This window comes from Pelmatolapia mariae, linkage group LG2, assembly GCF_036321145.2.
Source record: "Pelmatolapia mariae isolate MD_Pm_ZW linkage group LG2, Pm_UMD_F_2, whole genome shotgun sequence".
In the NCBI taxonomy this organism is placed as follows: domain Eukaryota; kingdom Metazoa; phylum Chordata; class Actinopteri; order Cichliformes; family Cichlidae; genus Pelmatolapia; species Pelmatolapia mariae.
In genome coordinates, this window is record NC_086228.1 from 27,242,462 (window position 1) to 27,257,924 (window position 15,463).

At 39.6% G+C, this 15,463-nt stretch overlaps 1 protein-coding gene across 21 annotated transcripts in view; it reads right to left on the reverse strand.

The window, feature by feature from the left end:
• The window catches only part of LOC134644348 (protocadherin gamma-C5-like), a 306,637-nt gene that overhangs the window by 200,799 nt on the left and 90,375 nt on the right, over nucleotides 1-15,463 (reverse strand). For 2 of the 21 annotated variants that reach the window (XM_063497665.1, XM_063497569.1), the window contains exon 1: nucleotides 11,415-13,811. The exons of 18 other annotated variants lie outside the window; for them this stretch is intronic. In XM_063497665.1, coding sequence (XP_063353735.1) covers nucleotides 11,415-13,796 — 2,382 coding nt within the window. In that variant the 5' untranslated portion in view covers nucleotides 13,797-13,811. Of the gene's footprint in view, nucleotides 1-854; nucleotides 3,252-11,414; nucleotides 13,812-15,463 lie in introns of those variants that run through there. One more of the 21 variants, XM_063497583.1, reaches the window with a different exon arrangement.

The following is a 15,463-nucleotide window of genomic DNA, read 5'->3' on the forward strand; positions in this document are numbered from 1 at the left end:
GTTTAGTCGGTGTAAATTAAATTAAATTAAATTAAATTAAATTAAATTAAATTAAATTAAATTAAATTAAATTAAATTAAATTTTAATATTAGTGAACAGTGTTGTGTCAGTGGGCAAGACATTTTTGTGAAGTTGTCATATTTTCATCAGTAACTAACTTGTGTTATTCTATAACACAGGTGTCAAACTCCAGGCCTCGAGGGCCGGTGCCCTGCAGATTTTAGATGTATCCTTGATCCATCACAGCTGATTTAAAAGGCTAAATGACCTCCTCAACATGTGTTGAAGTTCTCTAGAGGCCTGGTAATGAACCAATCATTTGATTCAGGTGTGTTGACCCAGGGTGATATCTAAAACCTGCAGGACACCGGCCCTCGAGGCCTGGAGTTCGACACCCCTGTATTATTTTTTTTGTGCAGCTGAAAGCCTAATAAATTAAAAATAAACAAAATTAAAAAAAAATAATAATAATAAATACAACAACATAAAATAAAATATAATGATGAGATGAACTGAAAAATAAAGTAAAATAACAACATAACATAAAAAAATACGAGTAAACCATAGCCAAGAAACCACGTAACACCAAAGAGATAGAAAAAAGCAACAGTTTTCAAACATTTTCCTAGGCAGAGAGAAAAAAAAAGACTGGACAAATGTGTGTATAGAAACCGAATACTAAATACATTTTGCATAAAATATCTTCTTTAAGTTTAACTATTAGGCAAGGAAATTATGCGAGGGTTTCAAACGATTTTTTTAAATGTTAACTATTTATTTTCTTTTTTGTTTGTTTATTTTTATTTTTTTAATTAAAGGCTGTTGACAAAATAATTGCTATATTAAGTCATACCTCTGTGCACCCTTCCAGGTCGCCAAACACATCAGCAAAATCTGATGGACTTTTCTTCAGAGTCTGGTCAGCAGGCAGCGTGTCGTCATTGTATGATGTCACAAACTTAAAGTCACTGGTTCTTGAACCTGTGGTCAGGTACGCATCGTAATTGTAAGTGCTGCGTAAAGTTCCTGTGCCGTCAACATCTGCGTAATTAGGAGGAAGATAACCGCTGGGGATTGCAACTGCTCCATCAAACAACAGTCTGGGCTTTCTCCTGCGACAAAACCTCAAACCCAGGATGATGATGATGAAGGTCAGGAAAAACGTGGAAACAGACACCAGCGCGATGATCAGATAAGAGGTCAGTTTGGAATTCTTCTCATCATAAGACAGATCCTTCAATTCTGGCACCTCAGCCAAGTTATCAGAAATAAGTAAATACATGGAACAGGTGGCAGACAGAGAGGGCTGTCCGTTGTCTTTCACTGCCACTACAAGGTTCTGTTTCATGCTGTCAGATTCAGAAATGTCCCGCTGTGTCCTGATCTCTCCGCTGTGGACACCAATAGTAAAAAGTCCCGGATCAGTGGATTTGACTATTTGATAGGACAGCCAGGCGTTCTGTCCGGAGTCCGCGTCCACTGCGATCACTTTGGACACCAGAGAGCCTCCGTGTGCAGCTTTGGGGACCAGCTCGGTCATGAAGGAGTTGCCCTCCGGGGAGGGGTACAGGATTTGAGGAGAGTTGTCATTCACATCTGAGATGAACACACTCACGGTCACGTTGCTGCTGAGAGGAGGAGAACCGTTGTCTCTGGCCATCACGTGGACTTTGAAGCTCCTGAACTGTTCATAATCAAACGACCTCACAGCGTGGATCACACCCGTGTCTCCGTTCACAGACAGATAGGAGGACACCGGGGCACCGTTCACCTCACCAGCTAACAGAGAATAAACCACTGTACCGTTCTGTCTCCAGTCAGGGTCTCGAGCACTAATGGAACATAAAGTGGAGCCAGGTTTGTTATTCTCACTCACATATGCGCTGTACGACTGTTCCTCAAACACAGGTGGGTTGTCGTTGATGTCAGCTACAGATAACTGAAAACTTTTAGAAGAGGACAGAGGTGGAGAGCCCTCGTCAGTGGCAGTGATTGTAATGTTGTAATCAGACACTAGTTCACGGTCCAGTTGTCCTGTGGTGACCAGAGAATAATAGTTTTTAATAGAAGGAACCAACTTAAAGGGGACACCCTGCTGGATGTTGCAGCGGACCTGTCGGTTATTCTCAGAGTCTCTGTCCTGCACGTTAATGATGCCCACCTCTGTACCAGCTGGGGTGTTCTCTGGTATCGGATTGGTGAGCGAGTTCAGATTAACTATAGGGGCGTTGTCATTCACATCAGTGATAGAAATTATTACTTTAGCGTAGGATGACAGCCCCAGCCCATCTTTTGCTTTAACGCGTATTTCAAATGATGTAGTAGTTTCATAGTCAACAGCACCAATTACTCTTATGTCACCTACTTTACGATCAATGCTAAATATCTTCTTCACTTCTTCAGTAACATGTCCAAAGTCATACGTCACATCTCCATTAACTCCCTCATCTGCATCACTTGCGCTCACTGTAATCACTACAGTGTCTAAAGGAGAGTTTTCAGGCAGGCTGGCTTTATAAACGGCTTGGCTGAACACTGGGGCGTTATCATTAGCATCCAACACAGTGACGTGTATCATTAATGTACCTGATCTCTGAGGAGATCCACCATCCAAAGCTGTGAGAATTAAATTCATTTCCTGTTGTTTTTCACGATCAAGTTCCTTTTCAAGAACGAGCTCTATTGTGTTTCCATTTACAGACAAAATAAAATTTTCATTCTTTTTAAGGTTGTACTGCTGCACTGAATTTTGCCCCACATCCGCATCGTGCGCTTCTTCTATCACAAAGCGAGCTCCTCTGTCAGCGGATTCTCGAATTTCTATATCAATCCGTTCTTCATCGAATTGCGGTGCATTGTCATTGATATCTTGAATGTGAAGGCTGATACGATGAAGCTCGAGCGGATTCCCCAGCACAAGCTCGTGTTTTAGGATGCACGAAGCCTTTTCTCCACAAAGCCCCTCGCGGTCAATCCTGTCTGCAACAATCAGCTCTCCGTTATTCATGTTTATGTCACAGTAACGTTTGTCGGTACCGTCGGTGTCGATGCGGGCTCTCCTGCTGGACAGCGCGCCCGTTTTCATCCCGAGGTCTTTGGCTATATTTCCAATAATGGATCCTCGTTTCATTTCCTCTGGGAAAGAATAGCTCATGTCTCCATGAGCGACATGGAACAAAAGAAGGAGGAAAGAAAACTCACGCAATTGAAATACGAATATTTTCGAACCCATCATACGCGATTAGTTATTAAAATGCTGAAGAATAACGAAAAAGAAGAAGCTGAACCCCACAACACAAATGACAACTGCAATTCTCGGGAGGTCTCTTGGGATGTCGTCCTAATTTAGTCACAAGAGCGCAAGAATGCGAGTCCACACCGATGAATACAGGAAATAAAAACTCATAGGGTTGGTGTCCAGCGCCACCGTGAGTTAGGTTATGCAGAAACACCTAAATAGTAAGTGTAAGCAAACGACAACAAATTTCAAGTGCTTTATTTTTGCATGTAGTTATCCGCGACGTTCAAATTGAGAGAAAAGAGTCCTACAGTGTGCATTAGATAGAGTTTTGTTTAAAAATAGCCTGTGAGAGTACTCTGAATGTCCTTATTTGTCTTCACAAAAAGTTTTTGAAAATGTAATCTCATGTATTGTTTCTAAGAGGATTCAGACCTCTGTCGTGTGCTGTGGACTGTTCTTCACACAGCGATCATCCAGTCACACTACCTTATAATAACCAACACACTTACACACAGCCAGGTAGTTAAGATAAATTTAGTAGCTACTGTATTCCAAGTGACACTATTAGGATTGTTTTAGTTTTCATTCAGCATGTTATGCTAATCTGCTATTCTGAATTAATATTTTCACACTGCTCAGTCTGGACCTAAATATTCAACCTCAGGCATTTGCCAAAAGAGAGTATGGAAACGTGTTCATGTGCTTTTAGGGTGTTTAAAAAAATAAACATTTTAATCACTGTTTAAAACACTATAGAAATGGTACCAGTTGACTCTTTTTCTTTTCTACTTTTTTGCCTTTGTTGCACCAAAGTCAGTGAATTATTACAAAAATATATATACAGACTGAGAGACATTCAGTTCGGTGTCTCTCTTGTTTCAATTCATTTTAAATTCCTAATAGGAAAAACATTTACAGATGCCATGATGTATATGATTCTATGCATATGCATAAAGCATGACCTCAAAATAGTCTAAAAAAATAGATCATACATACTACTCTTTCATTATAGAAGAATCCATACTGCGCCTAGAGACTGCAGGGGCCAAACTGTTTATTAAATACACAAACTGAATGTATGTTTTCAATCAATGGCATCCTTATGCTTTGAGGAGACATGTGTCGCATTGTATTTGCTGATGCATTTTAAAAATTGCCACAAATCCTTATGATAACATGTATTACGGTTACTATGACACACTTGCTTATTACTGCATATATTTTAAAAAAACTATGGCGATTCAAAGTGATTACAACACCTTGCAGTACCATATACAGTGAAGGATGCCCTGAACCACACTTTGCACTACTTTGAAAAGATGAAGCAACATCCTCTCAATTAATGGCAACAGAGATACATCATACAATGTGTCACTGAGTATGACCAAGACAGCAACTATGCTCTACATCCAGCAATCATTGTCAGAGTGCAATAAGCAACCAGACAAGCAGCAAAGCATTGACACACACACTGAAAAGCAATCACTTTAAATCAAGTTAATCCAAAAAAAAATACACAACATCATAAAAGTAAAATTAGTCTAAAATCAGTCTTTAACAGACATGTTATTTGGATGACTTGTAATAAGTGTAACAGTGTGTTAATAACACATATCTAGACTGTATTTGTGAAAAATCAAACTCAGTTATGATAAACAATATGACCAATATTCTGGTAAAATCACAAGTTAAAGAAAAAAGTTTTTCATGGACATCAAAAGTCAAAGCATGAATCTTTTCTGTTAAAACAGCGAACTTGTAATTAATGTTAAAAGTAAAACAAAGGTCATTTATAAAGTGTATCTCTCAGTGCAATCACTACAGAGATCACCATGGCACAGTCACAATGGGTGCACATTGAAAAGCTGCAATTAACGCTATATATTCTTTGTATTTTTCTTCTCAAGCAAAATCTCCTTTTTACAATCACAGAAAGCAGGAGAGACTAAAATCAGCTGTCACAAAAACTCAAATAAAGACCAACTGCACACCTGTTATAAAATATTGCTATTAATAAAGTGCGATGAAATGTGCAAAAATATAAAGACCTACATTCGGATGGTATCATCTTCCGAAGAAACACCAGTGGGAAACAATGGTATTCACATTTTCAGTCATTTAGTGGATACATCAGTGAATCTAAAAATATAATTACGCAACATATTTGTAGTGCTGAAAAGTAAGATGAATTGGATTCCATCATATGACAAAAACATCTGTCCAAATCAAAGGATGAAAAATGACATCCAAAAGATTCACAGCTTTGTGACAAAAATGTCACAAAGACTTTCAGTCTGACACCCAGTAGCACAACATTGCAGGTGCAATACATACGAATAACACGTGCAAGCAAGCTGTTACAGCTGCTTTTTAGGCACATGTTATTTTAGATGGGCTAGACTTGAAGATGGATACAGTTTGGCACACAAATCTCATGCCGAAATGACACATGTTAGCAAGAATGGCCACAGACGTTCACTGCTAGTGTAATAATGTTGTGTTAAAAATCAAGATGTGGTTAATCAATAAGAGTAACTTACACTATGAAATGCAGCTCACATGTGTAATGGTTTTTAAAAGTCAACACTTAAATTCTGCAGCATTGAACCTGTTTTACTCCAAAACACAACTAAATGGCATAAAAACAATAATAACAACACAGCTAAAGCACACCGTTCCTTTTATGTAGGTTTTTTTTTTCCAAATAGTGTTATTTAATAAACAAAATTAGCTTAAAGGTTAAGATTGAGGTTTTGATTATAATATGAGAATAATCTTCCTGGGAAAAAAAGGCACTTTCACAAATTTCAATTAACAATAAATGTAGTTAAAACTGACTAACAATTGAAAAATGACATGGATGGATGAAAAAAAGTCCAAGCAAGATGCAATAATATACCTTATGTGATGAAAACATGTCAGGACAGAATGCGAAATTACACTAAACAAGACTTAAATCTAAAGTATGAAAAATATGATCACACACCCAGTATAGAAGCATTACCATGGTGAAATTAAACCAGTTTTAGCCACTTTAAAGGAAGATAAAAATGGGAAAACTTTAAGACAACTTGAAATGTAATGAACTACCTCTTGTACAAGTCAAACAAAAGGACAATTATGTAAAGATGAAGTACAAACAAAAAAATGATTTTCAGGAAGGAAGTGGGCACAAGATTGAAATATAACTGGGTTACTGCCAACAACTCATACCTCTGTGCACCCGTCCAGGTCTCCAAAGACATCAGCAAAGTCTGATGGACTTTTCTTCAGAGTCTGGTCAGCAGGCAGCGTGTTGTCATTGTATGATGTCACAAACTTAAAGTCACTGGTTCTTGAACCTGTGGTCAGGTACGCGTCATAATTGTAAGTGCTGCGTAAAGTTCCTGTGCCATCAACATCTGCGTAATTAGGAGGAAGATAACCGCTGGGGATTGCAACTGCTCCATCAAACAACAGTCTGGGCTTTCTCCTGCGACAAAACCTCAAACCCAGGATGATGATGATGAAAGTCAGGAAAAAGGTGGACACAGACACCAGCGCGATGATCAGATAAGAGGTCAGTTTGGAATTGCTCTCATTATAAGACAGATCCTTCAGTTCTGGCACCTCAGCCAAGTTATCAGAAATAAGTAAATACATGGAACAGGTGGCAGACAGAGAGGGCTGTCCGTTATCTTTCACTGCCACTACAAGGTTCTGTTTCATGCTGTCAGATTCAGAAATGTCCCGCTGTGTCCTGATCTCTCCGCTGTGGACACCAATAGTAAAAAGTCCCGGATCAGTGGATCTGACTATTTGATAGGACAGCCAGGCGTTCTGTCCGGAGTCCGCGTCCACCGCGATCACTTTGGACACCAGAGAGCCTCCGTGTGCAGATTTGGGGACCAGCTCGGTCATGAAGGAGTTGCCCTCCGGGGAGGGGTACAGGATTTGAGGAGAGTTGTCATTCACATCTGAGATGAACACACTCACGGTCACGTTGCTGCTGAGAGGAGGAGAACCGTTGTCTCTGGCCATCACATGGACTTTAAAGGTCCTGAACTGTTCATAATCAAACGACCTCACAGCGTGGATCACACCCGTGTCTCCGTTCACAGACAGATAGGAGGACACCGGGGCACCTCTCACCTCACTAGCTAACAGAGAATAAACCACTGTACCATTCTGTCTCCAGTCGGGGTCTCGAGCACTAACGGAACATAAAGTGGAGCCAGGTTTGTTATTCTCACTCAAATATGCGTTGTACGACTGTTCCTCAAACACAGGTGGGTTGTCGTTGATGTCAGCTACAGATAACTGAACACTTTTAGAAGAGGACAGAGGTGGAGAGCCCTCGTCAGTGGCAGTGATTGTAATGTTGTAATTGGGCACTAGTTCACGGTCCAGTTGTCCTGTGGTGACCAGAGAATAATAGTTTTTAATAGAAGGAACCAACTTAAAGGGGACACCCTGCTGGATGGAGCAACGGACCTGTCGGTTATTCTCAGAATCTCTGTCCTGCACGTTAATGATGCCCACCTCTGTACCAGCTGGGGTGTTCTCTGGTATCGGATTGGTCAGTGACTTCATATTAACTACAGGGGCGTTGTCATTCACATCAGTGATAGAAATCATAACTTTAACGTAGGATGACAGCCCCAGCCCATCTTTTGCTTTAACGCGTATTTCAAATGATGTAGTAGTTTCATAGTCAACAACACCAATTACTCTTATGTCACCTACTTTACGATCAATACTAAATATCTTCTTCACTTCTTCTGTAAGATGTACAAAGTCATACGTCACATCTCCATTAACTCCCTCATCTGCATCACTTGCGCTCACTGTAATCACTACAGTGTCTAAAGGAGAGTTTTCAGGCAGGCTGGCTTTATAAACGGCCTGGCTGAACATTGGGGAGTTATCATTAGCATCCAACACAGTGACGTGTATCATTAATGTACCTGATCTCTGAGGAGATCCACCATCCAAAGCTGTGAGAATTAAATTCATTTCCTGTTGTTTTTCACGATCAAGCTCTTTTTCAAGAACGAGTTCCCTGGTGTTTCCGTTTAAGGACAGAATAAAATTTTCATTCTTTTTAAGGTTGTACTGCTGCACTGAATTTTGCCCCACATCCGCATCGTGCGCTTCTTCTATCACAAAGCGAGCTCCTCTCACAGCCGACTCTTGAATTTCTATATTAATACGTTCTTCATTGAATTGTGGTGCGTTGTCATTGACATCTTGAATGTGAAGGCTGATACGATGAAGCTCGAGCGGATTCTCTAGCATAAGCTCGTGTTTTAGGATGCACGAAGCCTTTTCTCCACAAAGCCCCTCGCGGTCAATCCTGTCTGCAACAATCAACTCTCCGTTATTCATGTTTATGTCACAGTAACGTTTGTCGGTACCGTCGGCGTCGATGCGGGCTCTCCTGCTGGACAGCGCGCCCGTTTCCATCCCGAGGTCTTTGGCTATATTTCCAATAACGGATCCTCGCTTCATTTCCTCTGGTAAAGAATAGCTCATGTCTCCATGAGCGACATGGAACAAAAGAAGGAAGAAAGAAAACTCACGCGAATGAAACACGAATATCTTCGAATCCATCATAAGAGATGAGTTATTAAGAGGCTCAAGAATAACAAAAAATGACCTGAACCCAAAACACAAATCACAACTGCAATTCTCGGGAGGTTGCCCTAACTGAGACACAAGAGCGCAAGAATGCGCATCCACACCGATGAATACAGGAAATTAAAACTGTTAGGGTTGGTGTCTAGCGCCACCGTGAGTTAGGTTATGCGGAAACACCTTAACACTAAATCTAAGCAAAAAACAACTAATGTTCAGTGTATGATTTTTATCTTCTTTTAAAAAATAAAGTATTTATATGTAGAATAAATATGCAAAACTTCAGTTACTATAAAAGAGACAATTGGAGAAAAGAGTTTTACATTGTGAATGAAGTAAACAGTTGTAAAATCAAACAAAATAAAAAAGAAGAAGAAAAACGTTCAGTCAGTAAGACAAATATAAATGTGCTTATTTGTCTTCATAAAATTATAATATTTTTAATTGTATGTTGTTGTTGTTTCTACTAAGAGGATTCAGACTTGGCTGTGTGCCTGGAACTGTTCTTCACTTTGTGATCACTGCCTTGTTCTCATCACCACACACGCATGCAGGTTGTTTAGTTACACTGAGTCAGTTACTGTACTCCAGGTGACTGTTTTATGTTTTTTGTCTCCATCCAGTAGATACTGCTAAGACTGCTGCTCTGCACAACTGTTTTCATACTAGACCCTCTCAACCCAAAGGTTCAAATGTAGCTACGTTTATAATAAAGAATTGCATTTATTTTGCACTTTTCTAGACACTCAAAGTGCTTTACAATTCCACTATTCATTCACTCTCACATTTACACACTGGTGGAGTCAAACGACAGTTGTATCCACAGCTGCCCTGGGACAGACTGACAGAAGCAAGGTTGCCATATCACACCATCGGCCCCTCTGGCCAGCACCAGTAGTTGGTAGGGTGAAGTGTCTTGCCCAAGAACACAACGACCGGGACAGACAGAGCTGGGGATCAAACCGGCAACCTTCTGGTTACAACATGAGCTTCCCAACTCCCTGAACCCCGGTCGCGTTTACAAGACTGGTGCAGGAAAATATTTATGTGCTTTTGGTATGTTTTTACTCTTATGTCTACTACTGCTATGTTGATATTTTTGAGATTAAATCCTGTTATCCAGTAAGCAGGAGTCACATTTGGATTTCAGAATTACACCTAAATTTACAGTCTAATGATTTATCTAGTTTGATTTGTTGCTTTTTAAAAAATTAACAAGTGTGCCATGCGGTCACCAGAGTTGCTAAAGAAATCTCAGTTGAGACAGTGCAAACTCAAGAGCTCCAGTTAAAGTACACACTGCCTCATTTTACAACTCATCAGGCACATGAATTAGAAATCAACTTTCACGTATTTTAAAATTAAGATCAAAGATAAAGCTGTTAAAGAAACAGTCCTACTAGTCAAGTGTGATGGAATGTGTTTAAATATAAATACCTACAAACAGATAGTAATAAATGTTTGCAATCCTTTAGTGTGAAAAATGTAATTATAATCTAAATTGCTATTGCTTGCAATTAAGATGAATTGCATTCCATCATTTGACAGCTACTTCTGTCCAGTGCTAAGAATATATAATGACAGCCATCAGATTACAAAATTTCACAAAATTACTCAGTCTGACATATGATAGGAAAACATCACAGGTATGAGAAGTATGAAAATAAATGTAAAAGTGAGCTTTTATAGATGCTTTTTGTGCATCTCCTATTTTAGATAAGGTAGACATAGGAACAAAAAAAAGGTTTGGACGTAAGTCTCATACTTAAAATGTGACATGATAGCAAGAATGGGCAAAGATCTTTATTACTACACTCATAATATTGTGTTAAAGATAAATATGTGCTTTAGCACTGAGATAAACTTACAGTATGACATGTAGCTGACAAATATACACTACTTGAAAAGACCAACTGTAAAATTCTGCAACATCTGACCTTCTGTGTATCAACTAACCAGAGGCGTAGAACTACTGACAAAATATCAGTAAGAACACAGCTAAAGCACTGGGCATATATTCACAATGTGTTATTTAATAAATGGTAGTACCGGAAAAAATAATTTGAAATTTTGATTCTATTATGCAACTATATCTTCCTAAGAGTAAAAGTTGTTCTCACAGCTTCAGATAGAGGATAAAAGTAATCAATTAGTTAAAAAACAAAACAAACAACAAATAACATGTATGGACAAATAACCACCGCAAGCACGATGCAGAAATACCTATTGTGTTGATGAACATACATCATATGAGCTTGCAAAACTACACTAAACTGAACACACAAAAATAACATATCACACTAAATCTATAAGTTTGAAAGTATGAAATTTATCATGTTGAAATTAAACATATTTTAGCCACTACCAGAGAAAGAGAGCTACACCTCTAGGAAACACTTTAGAGGAAAGAAGAAAATGTTAGAATTAATAAACCAACTTTTGCTCCAAGCATTTAGAAAAACAATTTTGTGATGATAAAGTAGAAGAAAACTGAACTGTTGATATTCATATGGCACAAGATTAAAACATAACTTGCTTACTGCGAAGGGGCCATACCTCTGAGCACCCGTCCAGGTCTCCAAAGACATCAGCAAAGTCTGATGGACTTTTCTTCAGAGTCTGGTCAGCAGGCAGTGTGTTGTCATTGTATGATGTCACAAACTTAAAGTCACTGGTTCTAGAACCTGTGGTCAGGTATGCGTCATAATTGTAAGTGCTGCGTAAAGTTCCTGTGCCATCAACATCTGCGTAATTAGGAGGGAGATAACCGCTGGGGATGGCAACTGCTCCATCAAACAACAATCTGGGCTTTCTCCTGCGACAAAACCTCAAACCCAGGATGATGATGATAAAAGTCAGGAAAAAGGTGGACACAGACACCAGCGCGATGATCAGATAAGAGGTCAGTTTGGAATTGCTCTCATTATAAGACAGATCCTTCAGTTCTGGCACCTCAGCCAAGTTATCAGAAATAAGTAAATACATGGAACAGGTGGCAGACAGAGAGGGCTGTCCATTATCTTTCACTGCCACTACAAGGTTCTGTTTCATGCTGTCAGATTCAGAAATGTCCCGCTGTGTCCTGATCTCTCCGCTGTGGACACCAATAGTAAAAAGTCCCGGATCAGTGGATTTGACTATTTGATAGGACAGCCAGGCGTTCTGTCCGGAGTCGGCGTCCACCGCGATCACTTTGGACACCAGAGAGCCTCCGTGTGCAGCTTTGGGGACCAGCTCGGTCATGAAGGAGTTGCCCTCTGGGGAGGGGTACAGGATCTGAGGAGAGTTGTCATTCACATCTGAGATGAAAACACTCACGGTCACGTTGCTGCTGAGAGGAGGAGAGCCGTTGTCTCTGGCCATCACGTGGACTTTGAAGGTCCTAAACTGTTCATAATCAAACGACCTCACAGCGTGGATCACACCCGTGTCTCCGTTCACAGACAGATAGGAGGACACCGGGGCACCGTTCACCTCACCAGCTAACAGAGAATAAACCACTGTACCGTTCTGTCTCCAGTCAGGGTCTCGAGCACTAACGGAGCATAAAGTGGAGCCAGGTTTGTTATTCTCACTCACATATGCGTTGTACGACTGTTCCTCAAACACAGGTGGGTTGTCGTTGATGTCAGCTACAGATAACTGAACACTTTTAGAAGAGGACAGAGGTGGAGAGCCCCCGTCAGTGGCAGTGATTGTAATGTTGTAATCAGACACTAGTTCGCGGTCCAGTTGTCCTGTGGTGACCAGAGAATAATAGTTTTTAATAGACGGAACCAACTTAAAGGGGACACCCTGCTGGATGGAGCAGCGGACCTGTCGGTTATTCTCAGAGTCTCTGTCCTGCACGTTAATGATGCCCACCTCTGTACCAGCTGGGGTGTTCTCTGGTATCGGATTGGTCAGTGACTTCAGATTAACTACAGGGGCGTTGTCATTCACATCAGTGATAGAAATCATAACTTTAGCGTAGGATGACAGCCCCAGCCCATCTTTTGCTTTAACGCGTATTTCAAATGATGTAGTAGTTTCATAGTCAACAACACCAATTACTCTTATGTCACCTACTTTACGATCAATGCTAAATATCTTCTTCACTTCTTCAGTAACATGTCCAAAGTCATACGTCACATCTCCATTAACTCCCTCATCTGCATCACTTGCGCTCACTGTAATCACTACAGTGTCTAGAGGAGAGTTTTCAGGCAGGCTGGCTTTATAAACAGCCTGGCTGAACACTGGGGCGTTATCATTAGTATCCAACACAGTGACGTGTATCATTAATGTACCTGATCTCTGAGGAGATCCACCATCCAAAGCTGTGAGAATTAAATTCATTTCCTGTTGTTTTTCACGATCAAGTTCCTTTTCAAGACCGAGCTCTATTGTGTTTCCATTTACAGACAAAATAAAATTTTCATTATTTTTAAGGTTGTACTGCTGCACTGAATTTTGCCCCACATCCGCATCGTGCGCTTCTTCTATCACAAAGCGAGCTCCTCTCACAGCCGACTCTTGAATTTCTATATTAATACGTTCTTCATTGAATTGTGGTGCGTTGTCATTGATATCTTGAATGTGAAGGCTGATACGATGAAGCTCGAGCGGATTCTCTAGCATAAGCTCGTGTTTTAGGATGCACGAAGCCTTTTCTCCACAAAGCCCCTCGCGGTCAATCCTGTCTGCAACAATCAACTCTCCGTTATTCATGTTTATGTCACAGTAACGTTTGTCGGTACCGTCGGCGTCGATGCGGGCTCTCCTGCTGGACAGCGCGCCCGTTTCCATCCCGAGGTCTTTGGCTATATTTCCAATAACGGATCCTCGCTTCATTTCCTCTGGTAAAGAATAGCTCATGTCTCCATGAGCGACATGGAACAAAAGAAGGAAGAAAGAAAACTCACGCGAATGAAACACGAATATCTTCGAATCCATCATAAGAGATGAGTTATTAAGAGGCTCAAGAATAACAAAAAAATGACCTGAACCCCAAAACGCGAATCACAACTGCAATTCTCGGGAGGTCGCCCTAATGTTGACACAAGAGCGCAAGAATGCGTGTCCACACCAATGAATACAGGAAATTAAAACTGTTACGGCTGGTGTCTAGCGCCACCGTGAGTTAGGTTTTGCGGAAACACCTTAACACTAAATCTAAGCAAACTACAGCTAATTTTCAATGCTTGATTTTTATCTTCTTTTAAAAAATAAAGTATTTTTATGTAGAATAAATATGCAAAACTTCAGTTACTATAAAAGAGACAATTGGAGAAAAGAGTTTTACATTGTGAATGAAGTAAACAGTTGTAAAAACAAACAAAATAAAAAAGAAGAAGAAAAACGTTCAGTCAGTAAGACAACTATAAATGTGCTTATTTGTCTTCATAAAATTATAATATTTTTAATTGTATGTTGTTGTTGTTTCTACTAAGAGGATTCAGACTTGGCTGTGTGCTGTGGACTGTTCTTCACATAGTGATCACTGCCTTGTTCTCATCACCACACACACATGCAGGTTGTTTAGTTACACTGAGTCAGTTACTGTACTCCAGATGACTCTATTTTATGCTTTTTGTCTCCATCCAGTAGATACTGCTAATCTGCTTCTCTGCATAACTGTTTTCATACTAGACCTTCTCAACCCAAAGGTTCAAATGTAGCTACCTGTATAAGACTGGTGCAGTAAAATGTTTATGTGCTTTCAGTATGTTTTTGCTCTTATGTCTACTATTGCTTTGTTGATATTTTTGGGATTAAATCCTGTTATCCAGTAAGCAGGAGTCACATTTGGATTTCAGAATTGCTCCTAAATTTACAGTCTAATGATTTAACTAGTTTGATTTGTTGCTTTTTAAAAAATTAACAAGTGTGCCATGCGGTCACCAGAGTCGCTAAAGAAATCTCCGTTGAGACAGTGCAAACTCAAGAGCTCCAGTTAAAGTACACACTGCCTCATTTTACAACTCGTCAGTCACATGAATTAGAAATCAACTTTCACGTATTTTAAAATTAAGATCAAAGACAAAGCTGTTAAGGAAACACTTCTACCAGTAAAGTGTGATGGAATGTGTTTAAATATAAATACCTACAAACAGATAGTACCCCCCCACTGGGTAATAATGGTATACATGTTTTCACTCCTTTAGTTTGAAAAAATGTAATTAGAATCTAAATTGCTATTGCTTGCAATTAAGATGAAATGCATTCCATCATTTGACAGCTACTTCTATCCAGTGCTAAGAATATATAATGACAGCCATCAGATTACAAAATTTCACAAAATTACTCAGTCTGACATATAATAGGAAAACATCACAGGTATGAGAAGTATGAAATAAATGTATAAGTGAGCTTTTATAGATGCTTTTTGTGCATCTCCTATTTTAGATAAGGTAGACATAGGAACAAATACAGGTTGGGACATGAGTCTCATACTGAAAATGTGACATGATAGCAAGAATTGGCAACGATCTTTATTCAGTGTTTTGCAAGTTACTTTGAAAAAGTAATTAATTATATTTACTAGTTACTTCTTCAAAAAAGCAACTGAGTTAGTAACTGACTTACAAGATTCTAAAAGTAATTAATTACTTGAAAAGTAACTA